The sequence below is a fragment of the Pogoniulus pusillus genome, chromosome Z (genome assembly GCF_015220805.1).
Source record: "Pogoniulus pusillus isolate bPogPus1 chromosome Z, bPogPus1.pri, whole genome shotgun sequence".
Taxonomy (NCBI): domain Eukaryota; kingdom Metazoa; phylum Chordata; class Aves; order Piciformes; family Lybiidae; genus Pogoniulus; species Pogoniulus pusillus.
This window is the reverse complement of record NC_087309.1, coordinates 47659404-47685226: the sequence shown is the minus strand read 5'-3', so window position 1 is coordinate 47685226 and position 25823 is coordinate 47659404. Positions and strand designations below refer to the sequence as shown.

The 25823-nt window shown below is 41.4% G+C and overlaps 1 protein-coding gene across 11 annotated transcripts in view; it reads right to left on the bottom strand.

Annotated features, from left to right (window-relative positions):
- MAST4 (microtubule associated serine/threonine kinase family member 4) overlaps nt 1-25823 on the bottom strand; it is a 354406-nt gene that overhangs the window by 111997 nt on the left and 216586 nt on the right. For 3 of the 11 annotated variants that reach the window (XM_064140719.1, XM_064140722.1, XM_064140724.1), the window contains exon 1: nt 6152-6308. The exons of the other annotated variants lie outside the window; for them this stretch is intronic. In XM_064140719.1, the coding sequence (XP_063996789.1) occupies nt 6152-6243 (92 nt within the window). In that variant the 5' untranslated portion in view covers nt 6244-6308. Of the gene's footprint in view, nt 1-6151; nt 6309-25823 lie in introns of those variants that run through there. 11 annotated transcript variants of the gene reach the window in all.

Here is a 25823-nt window from a genome sequence, read left to right as displayed (position 1 = left end):
GTTGCTTCCATTTTCTGTCCAAGTTTCATGCAGGTGGAAGAGTTTACTGAATGAGATCTAACAAATAATAATGTTTATCAACAGTATATAGACTATGTACTGTTATTAAACAAAGACAGAAACATTTATGCTAAGAAGTATGTGGTCTCAGAAATTGATAGAAAAATGACAAGTATATTGAATGAGTACTCTCTTTAAATGCCTCCACCAGTGTACATTGAAGTCACATGAAAAATAAAAGCAACCATGTACAGTCTTATGCAGTACACTTCCTACATCATATGAAACCTTGTGTCCAGTGCATGACATCTCCATATTACACACAGAAACAATTTCATGTATTAATTCTACGTACTTTGCAGTAGCTTTAAAATTTTACAATTACTGCAGCTAGGGAATTTGTAAAGGTTCAGAGGCAACAATCCTGTGAAATGTTCCCAAGAGAAAATTGAGGAGCCATCACTGAAGAAGACACATGTGTTGAATACAGCCAAAACAAAGATAAGTGAAACTTCTAGTTTCTTCTCAGTTTGGGAAATACAGCACAGCCCACATGCATCTGTCCTGGTGTCATCACAGTGTTCCTTCCAACAAAGCCACCTCCTACTACTGATTTTTCTAGTGACATGCAATATGCCATCCTGACCCAGGACTACAACCTACAGATAATACAGCAATATACACAGAAGAACTGCACACAAAGTTGAAGTTTTACATTGTTGTTAGTGTGATACATTTAAAAAGCTTCATTAAAGAAATATTCAACCTACATCAGTCAATAGTATTTTCACGTTCCAACACAAAATACTGAAGCTTCTTATGTCTTACAATTACTAAGTCATTACCTCTTAGTAAGCCACATACAACATACAACAGATTCACAGCGAACATACCCTGAAATTCGCTTTTATCTGCCCATTATTTCCAGTTCTGGCAATGAACTACCAGAGGAAAACTTATTCATCATTATGTGCAGTCACACATGTAGGAATGTAAGCTTACTGTTATCAGAAATTTGACTTCATAGTTAAGCTCCTGTGGGCTTAAAAATTACGTTTGAGAAGGACCACTCAACTTCTAATACAGCAAGAACTACACTGGCTTTGCAGAACACCAATAGCAAATATAAGTCAAATTCACCAGAGTGGGAGGACTGGCTCTCTGCATAATGTCCAAACAACTATAGCTTGTTAAGGGATGTTTGGACTACTGTCCTTTTAAATCCCTGAATAAGACAAAGACTGTCTCCTATTGTGTAACAGCAGACATTAAACACAAGGGTTAAAAAAAAAATACAGCTTCTTTCAGCATGTACCCCATATTTTCTATGATTTTTGTTTTGCACTAATCCCAGTTTTCTGCAAGCTTTTGAGAGTCAAATCATTTGGTCAAATACCTTGATTTACTTCTTATAAAATGTTTGGGTTTTTTTTCAGAGTGAAAACTAAGCAAAAATCAGGAACGCAATTAGATGAATCCTCACCAGTCTGCCTGAGGTTAAGAAACAATGATGGCTCACTGGAGAAAACTAGTTATTACCAACATTTGGATTCTAAGCAGAAGTTGAAATATGTTAATTGCTTGGACAAAAAGATAGGCCAAGTAAAGCAGTAAGAATAAACCCAACAACTTTGACAGTGAGACTATAAGACTAGCTTCCTAACATAGACCCTGCTGTGAACAAAAGGAAATAAAATTACCGAGATACAGTAACACTTCATTACGTAGCACAGAAAGCAATGGGATCATTGTTCATACAGATTAACTTCTAACAGAACACCTTCAATGATGATGTGTTTTGAAAGCAGGTAGCCTGCACATAGATATTTCCTATTCCTCCAAATTTCAGGATAACAATTCTTGATCTAAACCAATTCAACATCTATCTATCAGGTAACAGCCCCATCTCCTGCACATAAAAATCAAGGTGAACAAAGACAGTTGCACATAGGGACAAGGTAAAGCTCTTCAAATCACCACCCTCCAAAATACACATCAGTAGGAAAAAGAATACACCACAAAGAAATCCTTCTTACTGCTATGTAAAAGAATTAAAATAACTCAAGTTGGAGCCCAGGCAGATTCAGCCAGCATGAACAGAATTATACTTCATTCCTGTAGTTGCCTTTGTTAAAATGTCTGCTTAGTTTTCTTATGTCACCAATAGGTCAACTTTAAACATCTATTATTAAATAGAACAATCATTTACAGTGTACTTACACATAATGCTGTGTTGACAAAGGAAAACTACCCAAGATCTATACAAAAACCGATATTGAGAATTTACACTCTAACTTTAAAACCACAGCATTCTCAAACTACCAAAGACATCAAAAAGTCTGCTCAGTATTTCCAAAAAAATATGTACTAATAAAGCTCTAACAAACTCTCACAACTCTCTTCCATTGAGTTTCCAATAAAAGTTACCTTTTTTGTTGTTTTTTAACTTTCAAAAATAGTCACGAAATGTTAGAATGTATGAATGAACTTGATGACTGAGGAATGTTTTAATCCTGTTATCAGGAAAGACTCAGTATCACTTCAATGACTGTACACAAATAACAGAAAATTTAAACACAAATCACCCAAGAGTCTGCTCTGGCTGAGAAGCAGCTGGGCAAGCCTTCACAATCCCATGCCTTTGGGAAAAAACAAAAACACAACCAAAATCCAATAAAACAAAACAACACTGACTCAAAAGAACAACAATCATAATAACATTGTTTTAGTGCAACTACTACAAAGCAGCAGGAGAGAAGTGTGGGTACACACACACAAAAAAAAAGGGTTTGGGGTTTTTTTTGTATTTTAAAAGATACACAGAAAAGACTCAGAATGAAGCATAATGTATTTAGTGATTTCTTTCCATGGGAAAAAACGGTATGTACACATTTACCCATACTTATCAATCTACATAAACATATATGCATACTCACAGACAATCCTCCTCCTCTCTCCCCTCACTGCTTCCTTCCTCCCACTCCTACTCTCACTCTCTGCTATCTTCCCCAACTCTCAACTGCCCTTGAAGGTAGGAAACTGCAGTTAGTATTACAAAGGGTCCACACATCTACAGCAACAGGAAAAAATAAATAGCACATGGTGGAATACATGTTTCTTTTCTGTAAAAGCACACAGTGTAATCTGTACACTTTGTAAAAGCAGACAGTGTAATGCTACAGGCTCAGCAATTTGAATATGAAATGTTTCCAATTTATGATTGATGAGAATTTTTCCACCCGTTAGTCCTGAAAACCCACTCCAAGACTTGAAAGTCAGGCTGGGATGTTTCTTGTTCAGGTATCACTTCTGAAAAGAAGCTGAAATTCAGCTAATTTTACAGTTGGAAAATAGAAAAGGAAAGAAAATACACATAATTAAATATTTCAGTCAGTAAATAAGACCACAAACTAAATTTTATAATTTAGCTGCCAGGCTCAACACTGCAACCTGAAGGAGAACAGATTACCTTTTGATTCTTTATTTCTTAGAACCTCAGCAAAAATAAATAAACGCCTACATCAAGTATATCTCTCCAAAGAAGCAATTCTTGCTATTAGCAAACAATTTTCATTATTCCAAGCATCAAGAAAGGAGGAGGACAGTGCCCACAGAAGGTAGAGCCTAGCAGGGCACAAGAATCCTGGTAGTATAGGTCAAAGTAACTGAACATATAAAAGGAAATGCACTCAAGAGGCAAAAATGCCCAATAATAAAATAAACAAAAATTCATGCTCTTACATTGCATAAGGAGTTTCAAAGCCAAATATGGATGCAGCCAGAACAAACAATGAAAGCCCTTTGTAAAGCTTTCATAAAGCACCGAGGTTTCCCATTGTTTGGGCAACAATTTCATAGGCAGTTTTACTATTAAGGAAAAAACTCTCTTGAATTAGTGGACTGAAGACTTCCACTTAAGCACAGTCAGAAGATTCGGATCACAGGAAGTTGGCTTCTTCAAGTCTACTCTTGCCTATTCTTTGATCCTCAAAGATGACAAGAAAGCTATACAAAACATAAGCAGCCTTATTTTAGAAAGGGAATGCATCCTGTGGCAAGTAAGCAGCTATCCTTGCAGCCTTTTCAGCTAACAATTTAGTCTATGGCTGAGTAACTGTGTGCCTGTGAAAGCAGACCAGGTGAAACACATATCAGAAACTGCAGATCTATCAGGCAATTTAATTAATCCAAGCCCTTTTCTGCAGCAGAACTAGGAGGGTCTGCACTGTCTATATTGTTTTCATTTCTTCTGACAACTTTACCACTCTGCAATCTATTATTCACATCAGCAGATGCATTAAGAGTACAAAGGTGCAGGTCCACTTAAGGGCAGGAGCTGAAGAACTGGCCTCACACTCTTCCCAGGAGTCAGCAATGTAACAGACGCTGAAATCCCCATTGAGATGCAATAACCAGCTTGAGAAAGGAAGGTACTCAGGTCAAATAAGTAGTCTTGAAACTGTACTGCTGGATTTTTAGTTTCACAGTGCTTTAACGTACTGATTTTGCTGAAGAGAAAGCATTAAATATTGAATATCCCTGTAACACACAAAATAAAATTGCAAGCATGGTATTGTACTATTCATTGATATGCCACACATGATATGCTGAGACAGCAGCAGCCAGTGATGCTTTAAAAACTGAAATACTTCAGCAAAGCCAGTATAGTATTAAGCATGTTTGAAAAACAGTAATGTATCCAAATGTTTTTTTAATAAATAAGTACAAAGTAGCACACACATATTCCATGCCTTCTATGAAGGCTGCTAAAAGTCTCTCCCTTGACATGTAATGCAGCCATACACTTCATACAAGATATTTTATTATCTTCACATCAGTGCAAAACTACACAAGTGAGAAAAATAAAAATGATTTGAAAAAGTCCCAGAAAGTTTCCCTCTTTAAATACAGACATATTTGCCACAGAAAAATGTACAAGGCTTTGCTGTACACTGCACTGATGCTATGCAAGAATAAAAAAATTTAGATGGAGGATAATAACTGTAGTGTAACTTGGCTCTTACAGCTACTCTAAGTTAGAAACATAAAAAGAGATATAGAGTGAAGGAACAGTTCTGCAGTGATACGAAATAGGCCACTTGACTGTCTCGTTTTAACTTTCTGCTATTCAACAGATAAACATTTTTTTCCTTTTGAAAATTATAAGCACATAAATACTTAGGGCTCAGAATCAGTAAGCTCTGCTAAACCCCTATCCTACTCGCTTCGCACCAGCTTTTCAGCCAGCAGGAAAAATATTTCACACGCGTTTTACAGAGATAAAACATTAGCTAATAATACTCACTATCATTTCACAAACAGAAGAAAGCCATAATTTAACTCCACAACTCGTATGTTTCCAAATGGCATACAGGATACTAGTGAACAAAATTACAAGTGTTATAAACTTCAGCTACTGCTTGCGAGAGGCACACATCTTGCTGCAAAAGGACACTACAGCACACACAAAAAATGCCAAAGCTTGCCAGTCTTCTCTCCATTGGCGGCACAAAACTTTAACTTTCCCCTAGCGTCTATTATTTCCCAAAAGTTCCTCCTTTTTTGACAATGATAAAACCCAACAAAAATAAAGCAAGCCTTCCCTTGTATTAGCGAACCTCAGCTAGCCTGTCTAACAAGGTAGTACAGAGACCTGTCTCTTTAAGAACACTGAACAAAGTAGGCTACCCCGAGTTGACCATATAAAGTATACCTGCTCCGGATAAAAGGTCAAATTTTTGAGAGTAAGATGAAAATGTCTTTAAAGCGGGAAAAAGAGAAGAGAAAGAAAAAGATGGAGAGGGGGGAAAAGGGGGCAGGGCGGGGAACGGAGAGGAGTGCGGGTAGAAAGGCAGGAGAGAACGAAGTATCTTACAGAAGGAAGCCGAGTAATACACAGCCTTTGATTTTTACCTAAAACCAACAGTCCGTCTAGGTGAACCCCATCGAACTGGCCAGGAGAGTCTCGCAGCTCTCGCGGCTCAGAGAAGGAGCTGCCAGGAGGCCTCATGCACCGACGCCCTGCCAGGGGCTTTCGGGGACCGCCGGTGCTGCCCGCCCGGGCCCAGGAAGTTGTGCGGCCCACGCCAGCGCCGCTCACCTGGAAGCAGGCGGGAGACCGCCAGCCCGCCGCCCTCGCAGCCTGCCTTACCTCTGCGTCCGGCGAAGACGAGAGCCGCTCCTCAGGTGAGGCAGCGTAAAGTTAGAAAGGATCGTCCAAAAATTCGGGTCCGACATAGCCATTTCCCTGTCTTCGAACCCTTAGAAAGTCAGTGCCATCCTACAAGAAGGAGGAGGAGAAGACAGAACCCCCCCGACTGCTCTCAGAAGACACAGAGAGCGGAGGCGGAGCGGGAGCAAGAGAGACTCACTCGGGGGGACAGGAAGCAAAGAGGAAGCGAGAAGAGATAAAAGCAGCTCGGACGACAGCAACTTTCCCGTGCGGCTGCTCCGCCGGGCGCCGCCCCGCCCGGCGCCGTCCCGCCCCGGCAGCGACCATTCGCGCCCGCGCAGGGGTCGCGCCGCAGGCGGAGCCTGGCGTCACTCGGCTCCCCGCCCCGCCGCCCCCCGCCGGTAGAGCAGCGGGCAGGCGGGCTTCCTCACTCCCGCTCGTCGGTGGGCGAAGCGGGCGTCACAGGAGAGTCAGCCGCGCCGGCAGCTGCCGCTTCCTTCCCTTCCACCGGTGGCGCCAGGTGCGAGCACCACAGGCCCGGCCCGCGCAGCCGCCGCTCCTGGCCCGACGCAGAGGCACGACAAGAGCCTGCTCCGTGCCCCGCACGGAGAACACGGACGTGCAAACCCTGAAGTCTCAGGCAGCAGACCGCGATTAAGCTGCCTACCGCCCAGCCCACCAGCTACGATTAGCTGGCACGCTTTACTGTGCTGAAAACAGCAAGCAAAACCCGCTGCCGTTCTATTTAAAAGTATAGCGCACATAGGCACGAAGTTGTAGTAATGCCCTATCTCAGGAAACTTGACAGCACAGGTACTTAATTACAGTTTTTTCACCTTGGCTACCTGCCATTCCAGGCACTGGGCGTTTGTCACAGAAAGCTGGGACACCTGCCTCCAGTAGCAGCTATCTCTCTTGAGGAAAGTTACTACGAAACATGGGATGGCAAAAGAACAGTACAGAAAGGCTTTGAGTACTCTTTCCACTCAAAACAGTGACCTAATCCCTCAGGTACTTTGAGTCATTTCTTCCTCTTCCTCCTCCCAACCTACTTTTGCTTCTCTCTTCAACCTACCCCAACTGCCTCCCAGCTCAACTGGTTTGTTTTCTTGACTCGTTTTTTTCTTTTCCGTCATTCCACCTTTGTTTAATTTCTCATTTTAGTCTCAGCCTTTAGTCCTCAGCCTTTTCACTTCTTATTCCAGCAGCGCCCTCGAAGCCATCTCCCCTCTTCCTCCAGAGCTCTGCCTAGACTATCATTTTCGCCTTACATCTCTGCAATACACAAAAATGTTTCTAAAATTACTACTACATTACACTACCATTCTGTAAAGCCAAACCCACGCTGCTGAAGGCAATGGTGGCTAGGTATAGAAAAAACAGTTGCTGTAGGTTAAAAAAAATATAAGAGGTTTGGGTTTACACTTAAATTTTCCATCTGCTTTTTTTTGTTTCTCTAAGGGTCATATTTAAGGGACTTTGTCACGCTTACAGTTATTAAAAGAATGATGCAAGTTTTGTGCTGAGACTGTTTCCTTATTTTACCAAAAGCAAGATTTCTGCATAATCTTACCATTGCAGGGACTATATCTTCGAAAAGCACTAGCTACAGTTATAGCTGGCAGCACTGCATTCTCTGAGATAAATTATTTAACACTGTGGTTAAATCATCCAGCGTTGTCTGCAAGAGGAGGACAAAAATCACAGGATACAAAGAAAAACCTTGATGTAAATAGAGACTACACTATCACTTGGGTGAAAGAAAACTCATGGTGCAGAATGCTGCAGATCAGAGCTAGGAGGCCTCACATGACACTTGGGATGAGGCAGCTCCGAAGATAACCAGCTCGGTATGTAATACAGCATTGCAACATTAGCCCTGGCTTTGACAAGCCTCCAGAAATACATATGGCAAAGAAGGCAATAGCGCCCTCTAACAAACTAAAATGTATTTATTTCTGGGGTGCAGAGAAACAAATTTTTTTATGATGGTTTTGCAAGACACAGGATTAAACTTCACCTTATTCAGGATGAGTTTAGACAAGCATTCAATAAGGTATTCACACAGCAGTTACCACCAAAGGCCTTAGTGCCAACATGCAGCAGACACACCACTGTAATGACATCAATTTAACACTGATTAAACACAGAAGAATCATCTAACACTTCTCTAAAGATGTCTTAATTTGAGAAAAGACCAGTTCCACACAAGAAGAAAGGAAAACAGCCCCATTTCGGTCTCTGATCACTTTTTTTTCATGCAAGTAAGACTGAAATGGCTGCAGAAGCTGGTACTTAATCCAGTCTCTACCTGTGACACTCAGTGGGCCCAGCAGGACAGCAATTTCCAGCCTATTGCATGCCTGCAGTTTTTATACTCCTCCATTAGGACAGAGTAGTAGTATTCACATATACTGTGGCCAGCAACAGAAAACCTCTCATGTTTCTTTCCACTGTGAGGCACACTTGCCCATACTGAGTGAAGTTTTACAGGTTCCTGTGAAGACAGGCATGGCTCATAACTCTCCTTTGTTAAAATTTCTTGAGAAGGTAATTCCCAAATTTCTATGTAAGCAATGAGAAACTTTTCTTCCACATACTGCACTACCTCATCTTCATTGCTATGTACAAAAGCTTCTGCCTGGAACCAGCGTTTTTGGAGAAAGAGCTAATCACGAAGACAGAAATTTTACCTATCTAATGTTGTGAACACCACTGATTAAAGAATAACAACATCTGCCACCTATTATGCAGGAAAAGTTCAGTATCCCCATCACCCTGCAAGGTTTCCCCTCTCAAGTCCTGCCAAAAGGAAATTTAAAAGTGAAGCAGAGAAGATTTACTAATTGTTTTTCTTAGAAACTTTTCCAGTAGTTAAGAGAGACTAGCCTCTAGACTTCTAGACAATAATGGTGAGGCCTTGAGCTGGCTAGAGTGAAGAAGGGAAGACACATCTGCAGAGAACAACGGGACTACCCTAAGAAGTTGGCCCGAATATCAACAAGAGACTGTAATATTGTTGGAGGGTCAGAAAGTGACAGCAGAGACTGAGAAGTAAAATGGCTTGATCTATTTAAATGATCCCATGCATATGTGAACAATTTCCCAGAAATTCAATTAATATTTAATACTTTAAATGTATATAAAGTATGTGTAAACAATCTTTGGTTATGCAAACAGGGAGGGCTTCGCCTTCACATCTGGCATCATTAATGAAGGCAATACCTGTCAAAAAGAGCAAATGTCAAAAACAGCATCTTGCTTGTCCAAATGACAAAAGCAGTTTGGTTTCTGTAACACAGACAAGTGCGTTACGTGGGAGATGACTGTGCATCATGAATCAAAACTCAATTCATATCAAGGCAAAAAATTAGTAACCTTATATCTTGCAAGGCTAGGGTGTAATTCAACTCACGATTTCTTTGTGAAAATCTCTACCGCTTTATCAACAGTGATGTGAATCCTGCAGTTCTCAAGTGTATCCTGAAAGCTCTTGAAAATGAAGCAAGAGTAGCCTATCACACCATGGGCAAAAGTCTACCTGAAAAAACAGACGATTGCTGATGCAGGTAAACATATTCTGATGACAAAGAAGTTTAGTCCTTTTAATATAAGACAAGAGAGACTGTTATACCAAAAGCAATTTACAGAGACCTGGCTACTGCAACATGCATTTCACAATCTGTCAGATTAGATTTTTGCTAAAGCAGAAAGGAATGAAGAAATTTTAGGTAAAAGCTTTTTGCCCATTTATTTAGCAACAGAAGGTATCATAATCAGTGTTGTCCTACATTCCATGCTGAACATTTTTCACTTCAAACTGTGGCTTCTCATTGTCAAACACTTTCCAGTTCCATCTCTAGAACAGACTATTAACAGATAATTAACATGGACTGTTGACAGACTGCACCTACTATTAACAGCCAACAGCTCCCCTGAGCTGCAGGACCTGCTGACTGAAACAGCTTCACCTCGGCCTCCTGCACACAGCCAGGTGTACAGTCCTGCTAAAGAGCCACACTGCTGCTAACACAGGCTAGAAAGCAAGGTAACGTAATTTTTCTGAGTGCTTGGTGGACACAGGCATATTAATGCATTACAGACACTCTGACAAAGGCATAGAAATGATGGGATGAGTTGTGAGAAGTCCAGCTCAGTTCTACAATCACTTTATGCAAATTAATATGCTTCCTGAAGGGACACATATATTAACTTTAAGAAACATCTTATCTTTAAGAGCACATTATGCAAATAATGATAAAGGCTTTGTAATGCTTGTCAGTAAACACATCATCCAAAGTACAGCCTGCAGTTCATGACATTCCGTGCCACAGAAATGCTTAATTTCAAAGGCAGTATCTCAAAGGAGAGTGATGTTTTGCTAGCTAAGTGGGTACTACACAGCTGCTAAGGAGACACCCTCTCTCCTAATTTAGTGAGCTAAATCAGTTCAGTGAGAGGAAGCCCAGTTTCAGATTTAGTACAAAGGGAAGCAGACAGAACAAATAGCCAGTAGAAGAGGCAGAGGCAGCAGGACCACTTCTTTGGCAATAGCTACGCACTAAATTGAAGCCTCTCTCACTATCAGTAGTGATAGTTATGCTTATCCTCCACAATGACAGGCTTAGCAGACTCTTGTCTTCTGCCACGTACAACTGCACAAAACAACGCAAATGATAGTGCTCCAAAATATATAACCCCAAAATTACTGGGAGTAGATATATGCCATAGTGTTAAATAGGTACTTAACAATTACACACACTTCTCTGCAATAGAATACTACTGATATCATAGGATCATAGGATGTTAGGGGTTGGAAAGGACCCAAAGAGATCATCGAGTCCAACCCCCCTGCCGGAGCAGGACAATACTATCTAACACAGATCACAGAGGAACACATCTAGACAGGCCTTGAAGGGCTCCACAGAGGAGACTCCACAACCACCCTGGGGAGCCTGTTCCAGTGTTCTGTGACCCTTACAGTAAAGTTGTTCCCCCTTGTGTTGAGGCAGAACCTCTTTTGCTGCAATTTACACCCATTGTTCCTTGTCCTGTCACAGGGAGCAAGTGAGCAGAGCCTGTCCCCCGCCTCCTCCTTGCCAGCCTTCATCTACTTATAAATATTTATCAATTCCCTCTAAGTCTTCTCTTCTCCAGACTAAAAAGCCCCAGGTCCCTCAGCCTCTCCTCATAAGCCATGCCCTCCTGTCCCCTAATCATCCTCATAGCCCTCCGTTGGACTCTTTCCAGCAGATCCCTGTCCCTCTTAACCTGGGGAGTCCAAAACTGAACACAGTATTCAAGATGAGGTCTCACCAGGGTAGAGACATTCAAAACTCACCTGGATGTGTTCCTGTGTGACCTGCTTTAAGTGCTTCTCCTCTAGCAAGGGGATTGGACTAGATGACCTTTTGAGATCCCTTCCAACCTCTAACATTCTGTGATACCTTAAAAAGCTTGATTTATTCCATTTAGTCAAGGCTAAAGAAATACTTTGATCAATCAGTATGTGTATCCCCAGTACGAAGAGATTTCTGGGAGGAAACTGGTTCTAAGAATAGTGAACAATATCCTGTTCCTCCATCACACATAGAAGAGTTAGGGGTTCAAATTACAGGATTCAGATCAAAAAGCACTTTAAAATTCCTTCACCTCGCCCAATGTAAGACAGTGGGTTTCCCATCACTGTAAAGTTTAGATGTTACAAGACTTTTTACCTGAAAAAAAAAAAAAACACAAAACCAACAAAACAACCACCTCAAATAAATTAGAAGAAGGATTAAAGGTAGTAGACAACATTCCACAGCCTATTCTATACAGGCATTCAAACTCAAGGATCTTACTGGCCTAATTTCCACCTAATTAAAATACTTGAAATCTTGCTCCCTCTAGTGGTTGATGGTCATCTTTATTGCCTTTTTCTATTGTAGTCACACAACTTTCTTTGTGGGGTGTACAGTGTAAAGCTACTTTGAAGAAGCCACTGAAATAAATGTTTTGTAGATATATAGCATCCATCTCTCTTACAAAAAGAGACCTGTGGCCCTTTAGCTTGAAGAAGGATGAGAGGAGATCTAAAGGGTGGAGGTCAGGAGGATGTGGGTAGTCCCTTCTCAGTGGTGTAACTGGTGCAAACTAGACCAAAGGAGGTTTCACTCGAACTTAAGGATAAACTTTACTTTGACAATATCAGAGCACTGGAACAGGCTTCCCAGAGACACTGTGGAGTCCCCTCCTCTGGTGACTTTCAAAACCTGCTCAGACATGTTCCTGTGCAACCTGATGCAGGTACACCTTTGTTGGCCGAGGTGTTGTACTAAACGATCTCCAGTGGTCCCTTCCAACCCCTACCATTCTATGATACATGTGACAAATTTATATGTTTATTTGTTGTGATGGTTTGAGTGTTACCCCCACACACACATTTTGGAAAATCACTGACTAGACTCAGCGGCTCTGAAAATTGACTAAAGCCTTATATTTACAGCTAGCACAATATACAAGCAGATATTTACAGTATATACAGTTATATACAAGGTAAAAGGTAATACAGAAACACAACACTCCTCTCAGAAACCACTCTTCCACCTTCCTCCCACCCCTCTACCTTACCCTAAATCTTTGCCTTATGCCCAAGGTAGATTGGAGAGTCATCCAGGGGGATTAGGAAGCAGATGGATTAATCACACAGACAGCAGGTTAGGTTAGAGAAAGAAGTGCAGCCCATAAAGCTCACAAAGTGAATTCTGTTATCTGTATTTATGTTCTTGTTCTTATGCATCTCAACAAGTCTATGAGTGAAGTACACATCACCATTGTTTCCTTTTCACAGCCTGTAATCTAGTTCTTCTCACCAAAACATTCTAGCTAGCTTCAAACTAGCACGTTTGGAACTGATTACAAATGCAGGTAAACACTATTGCTTCAAGTAGCTCTGAAGTAACACACGACATTCAAATAAACCCAACCCACTGTTCTAGTTTATTACACCTTACTCAATGAAAACACATTTAGGGAAAGAAATGGTGCTACCATCTCTTCCCATTTCTGAAAGGTACTACATAGATCCACCATATTCATTGTAAGCAAAACATAACAGCCACCTGTATCAGGCAGCATTATTTTTAATCCAACATTCTGCAATCTGTACCGGAGTGAGGCAACCATGCTAACAACTATGCTACCTACTTGTTTTGGTCCCAGAGATTAACTATTCTTTCTGTTTAGCAAATAGGCAGAATAATGAGAAAATACAGCAGACCTACTTCCCATTTCCATCACAGAATTTAATTATTTTGGCAAGTACAGAAAGCATTTCTATAGATACAAAGTGCTACTTCATGTGCAAGCAGGTACAGAAAGGGAGAGAAAACAGAAAATATTCAATAAAAGTGTTATCATTTTCCAGATATTGTGGTCTGTAGGCATTGACTTCACCATCACAAATGCCAGAGGAGAAAAAAAATATACTGTATTATACAGCTAGTATTAAAGTATCCTGTTTTTTTTCAACTGCCTTTTTTCCAGCAGCAAAAGCTGCTTAGCAGCATTCTAAGAGGACCACAACATTTTTTCTATTTCATAATTAGACATTTTTGTGGCTGCAGTACCAGTGGAATTCATGTGAAGTTAGATGTTTGGTCCAATAAATATGTTAAGAGTTGTAACAGAGTTTTCCATGGCTTTGGACATTCATGTGAAGCAACCATATACTTAAAAGAATTCATGGGGTTAAAAAATGGCTGGCTGGCCAGGCCTAAAGTTAAACACAGCTGGTGGCCGCTCATTAGAGGTGCTCCCCAGGGCTCAGTTTTGGGGCCAATTCTGTTTATTATCTTTATCAGTGATCTGGATGAGGGAATTGAGTGCACCCTCAGTGTGCAGACAACACTAAACTGGATGGGAGTGCTGATCTGCTTGGCTCTACAGAGGAAGCTGGGCAGGCCAGATCAGTTTGCTGAGGTCAGCTGCATGAGGTTTAACAAAGCTAAGTGCCAGGTCCTGCATTTGGGTCACAAAAACCTCATGCAGTGCTACAGGCTTGGAGCAGAGTGGCTGGAAAGTCGCCTGGCAGAAAAGGACTTGGGGGGTGCTGTTTGACAGCTGGCTGAATGTGAGCCAGCAGTGTGCCCAGTCAACCAAGGCCAACAACATCCTGGCCTAGATCAGGAATAGTGTGGCAAGCAAGTGTGGAAGAATTTCTCACCAGTCAAGGACAAAAATTCATAAACATGAGCAACCTGCACTGAGAACATCCTTGGTTCCCAGCTAGGCCAGGAAATCGAGCTGTAAACAGCTGAGCACCCCACACACAGCTGCAGTGGGCAGAGACTAGATAACCAAAGGGGCTGGGGTGGGTGGTGATGGAGGCTGACCCTTAGAATGTTGTGATAAGTTAACCTATGCACACCTTACATGTAACTCTGGACCCTCTGACTGTAACCAATCTTGGTGGAGCACGCCTCTTGCTAGAAGTGCATATAAGTCACTGCATCACGGAAACAAAGTGGATTTGACCATCTAACCATATTGGTGAGCAAAGAGTCATCTTCCCATAGCGCTCCACCAAATGTTTTCCCAACAAGCAAGAGCTGTGAAGTGATCATTTTCTATGTGGCGCTGGTTAAGGCCACGCCTCAAATACCATCTCAATTTTGGGGCAATCACTATGAGAAGGACATTGAGGTGCTGAGGCACATCCAGAGAAGTTAAAAAGAGCTGGTGAAGGGTCTGGACAAAAAATGTTATGAAATAACAGCTGAGGAAGCTGGGATTGTTGAGTCTGGAGAAGAGCAGGCTGCAGCAAAACCTCACTGCTCTCTACAACTAACTGAAAGGAGGTTCTAGTGAGGAAAAGTGGAAATGGAAAATGCACCAGAGGATGTTTAGATTAGGTATCAGGATAAAACTCTTTACTGGAAGAGTGGTCAGGCAATGGAACAGGCTGCACAGGGAGGTGTTAAAAAATGGTGTAGACTTGGCAGGAACTTCAGGACATGGTTTAATGGCCATGGTGGTATTTGGTTAATGGCTGACATCAATGACTGTAGAAGTCATTTTCAACCAAAATAATTCTATGATTTTATGATTTTGTTGCACTGGTTCTTTTTCTGACCTCATACATCCAGCCATATTTCACTACACATCTCTTAAAAATCAGCAGCCAGAGCCTATATGGCATTACTGTTCTGGTAGGGCATAAATCCTGCCAGGCTGATTTAACACTTGCTCTCCTCCCCGAGCTGCAGGTCCAAGAAGTTGAGTAAGATGAGCAAAGCCTTGAGGGCTAGGGACTTAGCACCACGTGTCAGGTGTCTTGTGCTGCCCCTCAACATGCCTATGTGGCCAAATGAGGCGTGAAGCTTTGGATTCTGTGGCCAGAACAATGGTGCTAGTGCCTATTGGCCAGTTTGATTTTCAAAGCGGAGTATTTAAAGGTGGAGGCAATTTAGAAATCGCACCTTTCTGCCTTTGTGTCTTTCTGCTCAGAGCCTTCCTGCCTTTCCTTATTCATGGCTTGCTAACTGGGAGTCAAGGTGGCCATGTATATGCAGCTTGTCCTAGTAGCAAAGCATCAGCATCTCTCCTCTCCTTCCCTCTGCCTGGAACATTTTATGTATTTTACCTCAGGATCATGATCCTGAGTTTGAAGGTGTCTTTGGTACAGGAGACTTACTCAGGGGCCAAAAAGTATCGTTGAGTACATATGCTGGAGTTAATGCTAAGACTCCATAAGCATAGTTAGAATTTTTCCTATTTTTGCACTATTTTCCAAGTTCTCATTGTTTAAACTGTTTAATTCTGTGCAACAACTTCCTGTCAACAGAAAAATCCAGATAATCTCAGGGAATTTTCCCAATATTTAAAATGTTAATAAAATTAATATTCACACAGAAATTTACGTTCACAATTAATAACAAATTATTAATTTTCAATACAATTACCCTTAATACAATTGAATAAAAACTGTTTCATTTGAACAGAAGGGTCTTTTTTGGCTTTTAAACTGTAAACTTAGACTTGTGGGTTATAAACTACAAAACCAAGTAATTATGATAGACTGTATGAGCATTACATATAATATATAATCCTCCTGTGCCTTTTTAAGATTAAAATATTTATATCACATTTATATTTTAGAAGGAACATACTAGAGTTTGAAATGCACCTGTAATAAACACTGTTCAGCATTTTTAAGTTTTATGTGGTTTTTTTTAAATGAATAGTTAGCATATGGAAAAACAAACCCCAAACCTCACTACTTTCAGAGAGAAGGGCAACTAAACAGAACATGTTGTGATGCTATCACAGCATTTTGGTTCAGAGATTCACAAGCAATGTACTCTTAGGAAAGGAATACTGCTCCTTACACAGAGCCTCATGTTCAGTGCTGTCCTGGGTTACACCACTGCCATACTCACCAATCAGAGTAACAGATTCAAAGAATTCTTTATGCAGAAGTTAAATGAGCTAAGAAAAGAAATCAAGCTCAATTTCTGTTCAATATCATTCCACCTTGATAAGTTTGGGAAAGCTGTCATCATGAGTTGTAACTTTTCTCATTTTTATAATACTTTTCTTCGGGTGGAGAGGAGGTTTAATGAAGGTCAGCAGAGTGAAGCATTCAAGCCTGTCAATCAAAGTCTAACTAAATCGATTCCAGTGACACTGAATTCAGAAGACCCTATTCAGCATAAATGCTATCTTCAGTCTGACAGAAAACTTCATCAGCTGTAATACTTAGACACTGAATGCCCAAAATTAATCACCTCATGAGCACAAAACCAATGGCTACAGATCTATTACAGGTCTCTGTCAGAGCAAGGAAGTCAAATTTGCCTCCCCAACACTTGAAAGCACTGTATTTATTTCAGGTACTTTGAACAGAATATACTATCTATTTTCAAGTCTTCATTTAAATTACACTGAATAAAAACCAAGTGTTAGTTCAGAGCTTTGCAGTACAAATACACCCAAATAGTTGCATTCCCTGAGCTTTCCCTGTGCTCGTCTGGCTTTCAGGCTTCAGTTAATCTGTGTAATGGATCTGCTGTCAGCAGAACAGTGTGAGATGGAACACCCCATGTAGTGCAAACTGCCACCTGAGGACTCAGGGACATGGGAAGTTAAAAGGGGAAACACACTTTAAAAAGTGTTATGTGGATCGCCCATTAACACTGACCTTAGTATTTCAGACAATGAGCAAGCACACAGCAGTGCAGGTTGGTAACATTCCTAAATATGTCTATACATAGATCACAGAATCAACCAGGTTGGAAGAGACCTCCAAGGTCACCCAATCCAACCTAGTACCCAGCCCTATCCAGTCTAACCTATCACCCAGCCCTATGCAATCAACTACACCATGGCACTAAGTGCCTCATCCAGGCTTTTCTTGAAGACCCCCAGGGACGGTGCCTCCACCACCTCCCTGGGCAGCCCATTCCAATGGGAAATCACTCTTTCGGAAGAACTTCTTCCTAACATCCAGCCCATATCTCCCCCAGCACAACTTGAGACTGTGTCTCCTTGTTCTGTTGCTGGTTGCCTGGGAGAAGAGGCCACCCCCCACCTGGCTACAGCCTCCCTTCAGGTAGTTGTAGACAGCAATGAGGTCACCCCTGAGCCTCCTCTTCTCCAGGCTAAACACCCCCAGCTCCCTCAGCCTCTTCTCATAGGATTTGTGTTCCAGGCCCCTCACCAACTTCGTTGCCCTTCTCTGGACACGTTCCAGCACCTCAACATCTCTCTTGAATTGAGGGGCCCAGAACTGGACACAGGAGTCAATCTGTGGCCTGACCAGTGTTGAGTACAGGGGAAGAATAACCTCCCTTGTCCTACTGGCCACACTGTTCCTGATGCAGGCCAGGATGCCATTGGCTCTCCTGGCCACCTGGGCACACTGCTGGCTCATGTTCAGCTACTATCTACCAGTACCCTCAGATCCCTTTCTGCCTGGCTGCTCTCCAGCCACTCAGTCCCCAGCCTGTAGCACTGCTTGGGGTTGCTGTGGCCAAAGCATAGAACCCTGCACTTAGCCTTGTTGAATCTCATCCCACTGGCCTCTGCCCACTCATGCAGCCTGTCAAGGTCCCTCTGCAGGGCCTTTCCAACAGATTCTCCTACTCAGAAGGCTAAATAATAGTAGCTCTGCTTCAGCACATATCTCTGTTTAAATGTCAATTTTAGAATAACCATAATTACATATAGCTCATATTCACCTGTCTCTGTCATTTTCTGAACAGTTATTAACTGTTACCCTGTCCCTCAGATAGTGCTACATCTTAATAATCTGAACTGTACAGACAGGTCGCAGAGTTGCCAAACAGAGCATCTATGGAAGTAATACAATTAACTACACAAACAAATCTCAAAACCCCCTCACTATTCAATCACTGTCTCATTTGACCATCTCAAATCTTACCTGGGCATGGCTTACAATTAATTTTAATGATCCTGAATAGCATGTATAAAAATATCTGTTTCTTTCAAATGAGCATATTCATTTAGCTTGGTATTGTAATTTTTTTTAAAGGGATTGCTTCTTTCACAGATTATGCAGCACTTCAGTTCTGCAAATTACAAGAAATCACACTTGACAAAATATTATCCCAGTATCTTCCACCAAAGATACAGCCTATCCTTTATCCTGCTCTTCTGAACACCTATGCTACACACAAGAGAAAATTTTATTACTCCAGTGGCAAACACAGTATGGAGAGCCTAAATGTTTTCCTGACAAAGAAATTGCAGTATGGAGTTGAAAGAACAACATCCTAGACTGCTCATAATGAAAGAGAAACTGACTTCAGTTGATACATACATACACTAGTATCTGTCATGATCCCCTCAGGTGCTACAGCAAGTTCTAGAAATATTTTCAGGTTCTATCAGACTGGGAAGTCACAGAGCAGCAAATGCTTTCCCAAACTCTACAACATCAATGGTTTCCAGTGTACTTGCCAATAAAACTACAGCAATCAGTCTGCAAATTCAAAAATATGACAAGAACTCATTTAAGATTGTTGTGGCTGTACTTTGGGGCAGTACAGCTATGTCTTATATAATGTTTTTGATGTGCAGAAGTTTTATGCCCATTTTTGTTCACTTTCTACTTCTCTTACCATATCACCAATCTTGCCCTCCTGGCCAAGCAGCGTCGTGTCATCTGCCATCTGAGAATCTCTCTTGGAGCAATTCTCCTCAAAGTACATGTTTTTGCTGTAAGACACACTTTTTTGCTAGGTAGTCCTGAGGCTCTAAACTCTCATCAGCTTCGCTCTGCATAAATGTTACCGTGCTTGAGCTGCCAAATGCCAACCACCTACTCTTTCCTAGTTCAAAGAGAGAGCCTTGCTGATCAATCCTAGCAGCGCATCCTGAAGAGCAGAAAAAGCAGCCTCTTGCACTCCTGGTATAAAGAGAGGACAAGCCATGTTTTTCTCTATGACAGCAACTTGATTATTACTAGGAAGGAATTTTGCAGGCCTTGGTCATTCTTTCCTACAATATACAAAGCTAACAGTCAGTCTGCAGCACAGTGTCCTGTGGATTTGACCATCTGACTGCTTTAATACAAGCTCAAAAAGTCATTTTGCTTATCATTTAGCACAACATACACTCAGACAACACAGTATTAGGTGAATCGTTGTCATGCACCCATGGGTAACATACAGCACATACAATAGTGTTTGAAAGTAGAGTTACCAAAAAGAGACAAGAACATATTCAATTTGCTGTCATTCCAACACCGGGGTCCTCAATGCTTGCTGCTTCCCAGCATTATGTTCTAGCCCAGAATTAGCTTCCAAGATGTTCTAAGAAAACCTGTGTCCCAGCAGTAGGTGGAATCGTTTCCTCAGAACTACATTCTCAGGGCTACATTCACTGCAATGGCTGTGAGACCGCACTGTGCATTTACAACAGGCCAGTTTCATCTCTTCTCATAGCAGAGGATGGAGTCATTGGGAGAGCAGAGCAGTTTGTGCCCAAATCATGCCATGAGTTATCCTTCACCCCAACAATATGCAAGGGAACTGCTCTGCTGTTTGAAGCCAAGAAACTCTTTCACTAGATAGCACTGGCAATGTCTGCTTTAGCTGTTAACGCACCTGTAACAGGTTACAGTGCCATGAATGGATTAACCTGCCTGTTTCCCTTCACCACAGAAGGGAGGGTAAACTAACACACAGAAAAAACCCTCCAGGTTGAAATAACGAGTTGAGATAAGGGTTTAATATAAAATAATTTAATGCCCAATTACCTTATCTTAGAGTACTTCCAGAGAAAGCAAAGCAAAATGCAGAAAAGAAAAAAAAAAAAACAGCAAACAAACCCCCCCCAAACAAACAAACAACAACAACACAACAAAGCAGCATAAAGCAGAAACCTTATGTGCTACCCAGCTCCCACCTGTCTCAATGCCATTCCTGCAGAACAGAGCCAGCACCCAAAACCCATAACCCAAAAGCAGTAACCAGAACAGGAAGCCTTTCATGTTACAATCTGAACCTCGAGCCCAGAATACTTCGCTCCAGCCAGTACTTTCATTTTGGAGCTGGCATGAGGCAGGATGGTATTAATAGCAGCAGCAGCAAATTTAAATTCAACCCACGACAACACCTCAGGGATGAAAGTAACAAAGTAGTCAAAACTGATACCAGGAAAAGGGCTGTGAAGTCTCAAATACAGCAGTTTGGTGACATACTTCAATTTTCTACAGCTATAAGGCACTGCCTCTTGGGAACAAACACATTTTCTTCTGAAATGGCTAGCAGCAAGCAAAGGAGCAACATGACCTCTGAAAAACAAAAGTACTGAGAACACTTCTGCTTTAGAGGGGTGAGGGGGGCTGGTTTTCATGCTTCTTTATTCATATTTACCACTTTGTTTCCAAAACACTCGTTTTAAAATGTGTTTCAGAACTTGCAGCTGTGAAGTTTTAACAGTATTGCAAAATAAGCTAATGCCAAAACAAGATACTTTCACTGCAAAGCAGTTCAGCCTGCAGAGTCATGGAAGCAAGTTGTGTTGTATTAAGCAGAAATAATGGAGCCACCCCCAAAAGCCAGGAACAGTAGAGCCTTCCCAATACACACCTCTTTCTCCTGCTTTCCTCACTTAAAGTTTTCCTCTGCTGGAATTGTGTGTCATAGGAAAGGCTGATGTGAGCAGCATTAGTTTCTGCACATCTATTGTTATCAAAGTGTGATGAAATGATGCAGATGTAATACTGTGACTGAGATGTAATGCAAGACTGAGAATTTCCATCTTAAGAACCTAGCCAAAAGATTGTTTCTCTGGCAACTCATACAAGGATTGGCTGAGATTGGTCACTGTGTTGCACAAAGACTGAATAATTTCTAAATTTGAGTAACAAAAGTGGAATTACCTCAGGAAATACTTCTCCTGGAACAAGTAAGCCACTGACATGCCTCTAAGACCACACTGTCAAATAAAAGTAAAAGAAAACTGGCAAGCTAACTTGTTTGTTCCTCCATATCTGCAAGAAAAGCTTACAGACAGTAGTGCCACTTTGGACAACAAAAACAGACCCCGAATTCAAGATGCCTTGCATGTTTTCCTATTAAATCAGATTAAGTCAATTATGAAGTTGTATTACAAAAGTCTGGATTTTACATGCAGACTGAGGCAACTGAGCCTTATAACATTTACAGTCATTACTAATACATATGTCACTGTCAACCAAAGTCGCTAGGTCAACAGGTACTGTTGCAGGTGCAGTGACTAATGACTGCTGTTAGCAGGTAATTTGCACGTACAGGAAACTGTGATATGACAGAGTAGGAGAAGGTCAGATAGGCTGTGTTCAAGTATTTCAAGACCTGTCTACAGTTATATTCACAGATGAAATGTGAAAGCGTTAATAACCACCTTCTTGGCTTGGAGTGATTTTTTACTAACATGCATGGAGCACTCAACACAGGCTCTTTGTGGCCCCAGAGCTTCATGCCATCCTCCTTTCCTTCCTCTCTTTTTTTTTTAATCTAGATATGGTTTATTTTTTGATAAATATTATAAAATTTCACTGTTTTGTTGTTGTTGCTTTTTAAATTGAAAAGATGGGGGGGAAAAGAATCTACAGAGCTCTGCTCTCCACATGTCGCTTTCACTCCTTCATCTTTCAAGCGAAACGCAGGGAACATGACGAAAACCTTGGACCAGTTCTTTGTTATGGTATCGCCTGTAACAGGTAAGATTAACCAAAATTTGACTTAAAAGTAAACGAAATCTGCACAAAGAGTAATGCCAAGTTTTTGGTTCAGAAGGTGGATGCATCAGGTCATTTGTCATTTATGATATATGACAAAAATTTCCACTGACTATCCAGTGAATATTTCAACATTTTAGGTATCAAAACTAAGTAAGGAGGCCCAGGGGTGACCTCATTGCTGTCTACAACTACCTGAAGGGACATTGTAGCCAGGTCCCCATGCCTCTTCTCCCAGGCAACCAGCCATAGAACAAGGGGACACAGACTCAAGTTGTGCCAGGGAAAGTATAGGCTGGATGTTAGGAAGAAGTTCTTCACAGAGAGAGTGATTGGCATTGGAATGGGCTGCCCAGGGAGGTGGTGGAGGCACCGTCCCTGGGGGTCTTCAAGAAAAGACTGGATGAGGCACTTAGTGCCATGGTCTAGTTGATTGGATAGGGCTGGGTGATAGGTTGGACTGGATGATCTTGGAGGTCTCTTCCAACCTGGTTGATTCTATGATTCTATGATTCTATGATTCTATGGTCTAGTTGACTGGCTAGGGCTGGGTGCTAGGTTGGACTGGATGATCTTCGAGGTCTCTTCCAACCTGGTTGATTCTATGATGGTAATCTGAGCAGAACATCAAATTACAGTAAAAATTAACATGATGAGGGTATATGTCAGTAGAAAATACTTCAAGAAGGCTTTTATTGTCTGCTAGTAGTAGTAGTAAAGCAGACTGAGAAATCTCCATTCAGGTTCTTCCTATGATTCTGCAAGGCTTCAAAGATGAAAAACATTTTTCAATATATTTAAAAGAACAAAACAAATTTACTGTCCCCGGACCCAGTGTTCCCATGTTGCAGCAGTACCCCACAGTTACTGTAATTTGCAAACTCAACTTTATTACTTCATGAAAATGTTTAGTAAACCTAACTTACTACCCTCAAAATTTAACATTCAACAGTATGTTAAAAAATGGCCAAAAGATTTAATAAAACTAGCACAGGACTACTTTGGGAAGATTTTGATGAGAGTTCAGGGAGCAAAGATCAACAAACTAGCATTTAAAATTATTCAGACAAGCTCTCTGTATGGTTAAATGGTCCAGAAGAGTTAGAAGAACAGCAGGCACACAACAACAACTTTGAACTAATAAAATGCTTGTGGAGGAGAAAGTCAAAGGTCAACTTCACCTTGATAAACTCATGCTTCATGGTGGGTGTTAACAAATGGTAATGAGTTTATCCCAAGAGATGAAACAGCAAATTTTCCTCATTTTAAACAAAAATTAATAATTCAGGAAAGAAATGGAGCCAAGTGGTGCTTTACCTCATTCTTGTCAGCCCTTCTTATAACCTTCTTGTTTCAGGACAACAAAGTAACACCCTGTCTTTCAACGTAGCTTTAAGTACAATGTACTTTGTAGTAATCTCAAAGAGCAAAAGTGGGAACAAATGTTAATGAAAAATGTTTGCTGTGGCATCCCTGGGTATGGTAACTGGCACTGAGACACACAGAAAGGAGGAATCCTCTGACAATGTTCTCCTCCAGGGTCCTTTATAAAAACCTACAAACCCACAGCAGATTACACAGAGGTAAAGAAACTACTCTGAAACCAGAAAGGTTCCAATTTAATTGCTAACACTTCTACATGAATTTTACTCTGCTTTGAGAAGACCATGTCACACCTCTGCCTATTTCCCCTTTGCATCACAGAGGGAGCACTACCTCTTCCTTTCCTACGATAGTCACTGTCTGGTCTATCTAGACCAGAGGTCCTCAAACTACATCCCGTGGGTTGGATATGGCCCCCCAGGGTCCTCAGTCTGGCCCACCGGTATTTACAAAACCCTCCTGCCCCGCCCCTGCCAGGGGTTGGTGGGGAAACCAAGCAGCCCCTTCCTGCCAACCAAGCAGCCCCTTCCTGCCAACCAAGCAGCCCCTTCCTGCCACTTTATCCACTTGCTGGCCTCCACAGCCCCCAGGCACCCGCCGGGACTGGGCTGGAACCAAACCATAGCCCAGTCCCCCACAGTGCCTGAGGGACAGTGAACCAGCTCCCTGTTTAAAAAGTTTGAGGACCCCTGATCTAGACTATATGCCTACATCAGATTACCAGAATGTACAACAGCTACCACCTTGGCTGTTACTCAGGTCTAAGTGACATTCAGAGCTCTAGTGCAGCACTGTCAAAGTAGATACCCTCACGTTTAGTGAAGTGCCAGTCCAAATACATGCTGCCATTGCTGCTCATGACACCAAAAACTGCACCCTCATGCTCCTCCTCACTCCTCTCCTAAGATAGATCTGTTCTCACATGCAGTGGAGATTCAACTTACGGTGCACCCACCCTACCACAAGAACTACCTTAGGAGAGGGCAGAAGCACGGCCATGGTGACAGGAGCAAAGATTGGTAGGGATTTTGATCATCAGACAAGCTGTGCAAGTTTTCAGGGCAGTTATGCCGCAGGCAAACTGCCACCCTGCAGCTCCTTTCTGCCAACCTGCTACTGCCCCAAGCATCCCAGCACAGCTGTCTCACACCACACAGCAGGATAAATGAGGACAGACCATACCATTTTCTCCACTGAAATGCAGGAATATTGTTAAGTCTTAATTTCCTTCTGTAATATTAAAGCCAAACAGCAAAACACTCAATGCCTATTACATTTTTTCACATGGGTGCATATGCTCACATGCACTGTGCAGCACTGTGCAAAGTTAGACAGCATTTAAAGGCTCTTCAAGCATGCTCACTTTCAGAATCAATAAAAAAAAATAAATCTAGGAACTTTCCTATGCATTTTTCTTCAAGATTCACCCATTTCATTAAGGGATTCATAAAACAGATCAATACAGTTGCTAGACATTAGCTAATTTAAGCTTTCTGTCTTTATCTGTCTTGGAGATGAAGGAATGCCAGCAAGAAAAAAAAAGTGAAAGAACAGGAGGACATCTACTAGATTATGACTTGTGTATTCAGTAACTTCTTACATGAATTAAAGAGGTTAAATAGGGCTTCAGCTGAAAATATTTTTATAAAATTGTATTTTAAAATTCTATTACTTCTTTCTTGGGCTTGTAATTGTTACTTGGCCATATTATACAATCATATTACATTAAATGAAAGTGTGTCAACATTTTCTCCCTATTTCCAGATAGAAAAACTTAATACTGAACATCAGCAAGTGGCTAAGAGCTCCAAGCTATATGTGACACAGATTTTTCTTTCAGTTCAGTGCCGAAGAATGAGGTTCAATCCATGCCAGTTATATTTCTAATTGCTGCTTTTAGTTACAATACACTGAGCACTCAAAAGAAGCAAATAAAAATTGACCCTCACTCCACATAGGCAGCATTATTATTTATTTGAATCATATGGATCCTTTTTTCCTAGTCCATTTTCAATGGCATCACTAAAGCAAAAGGTT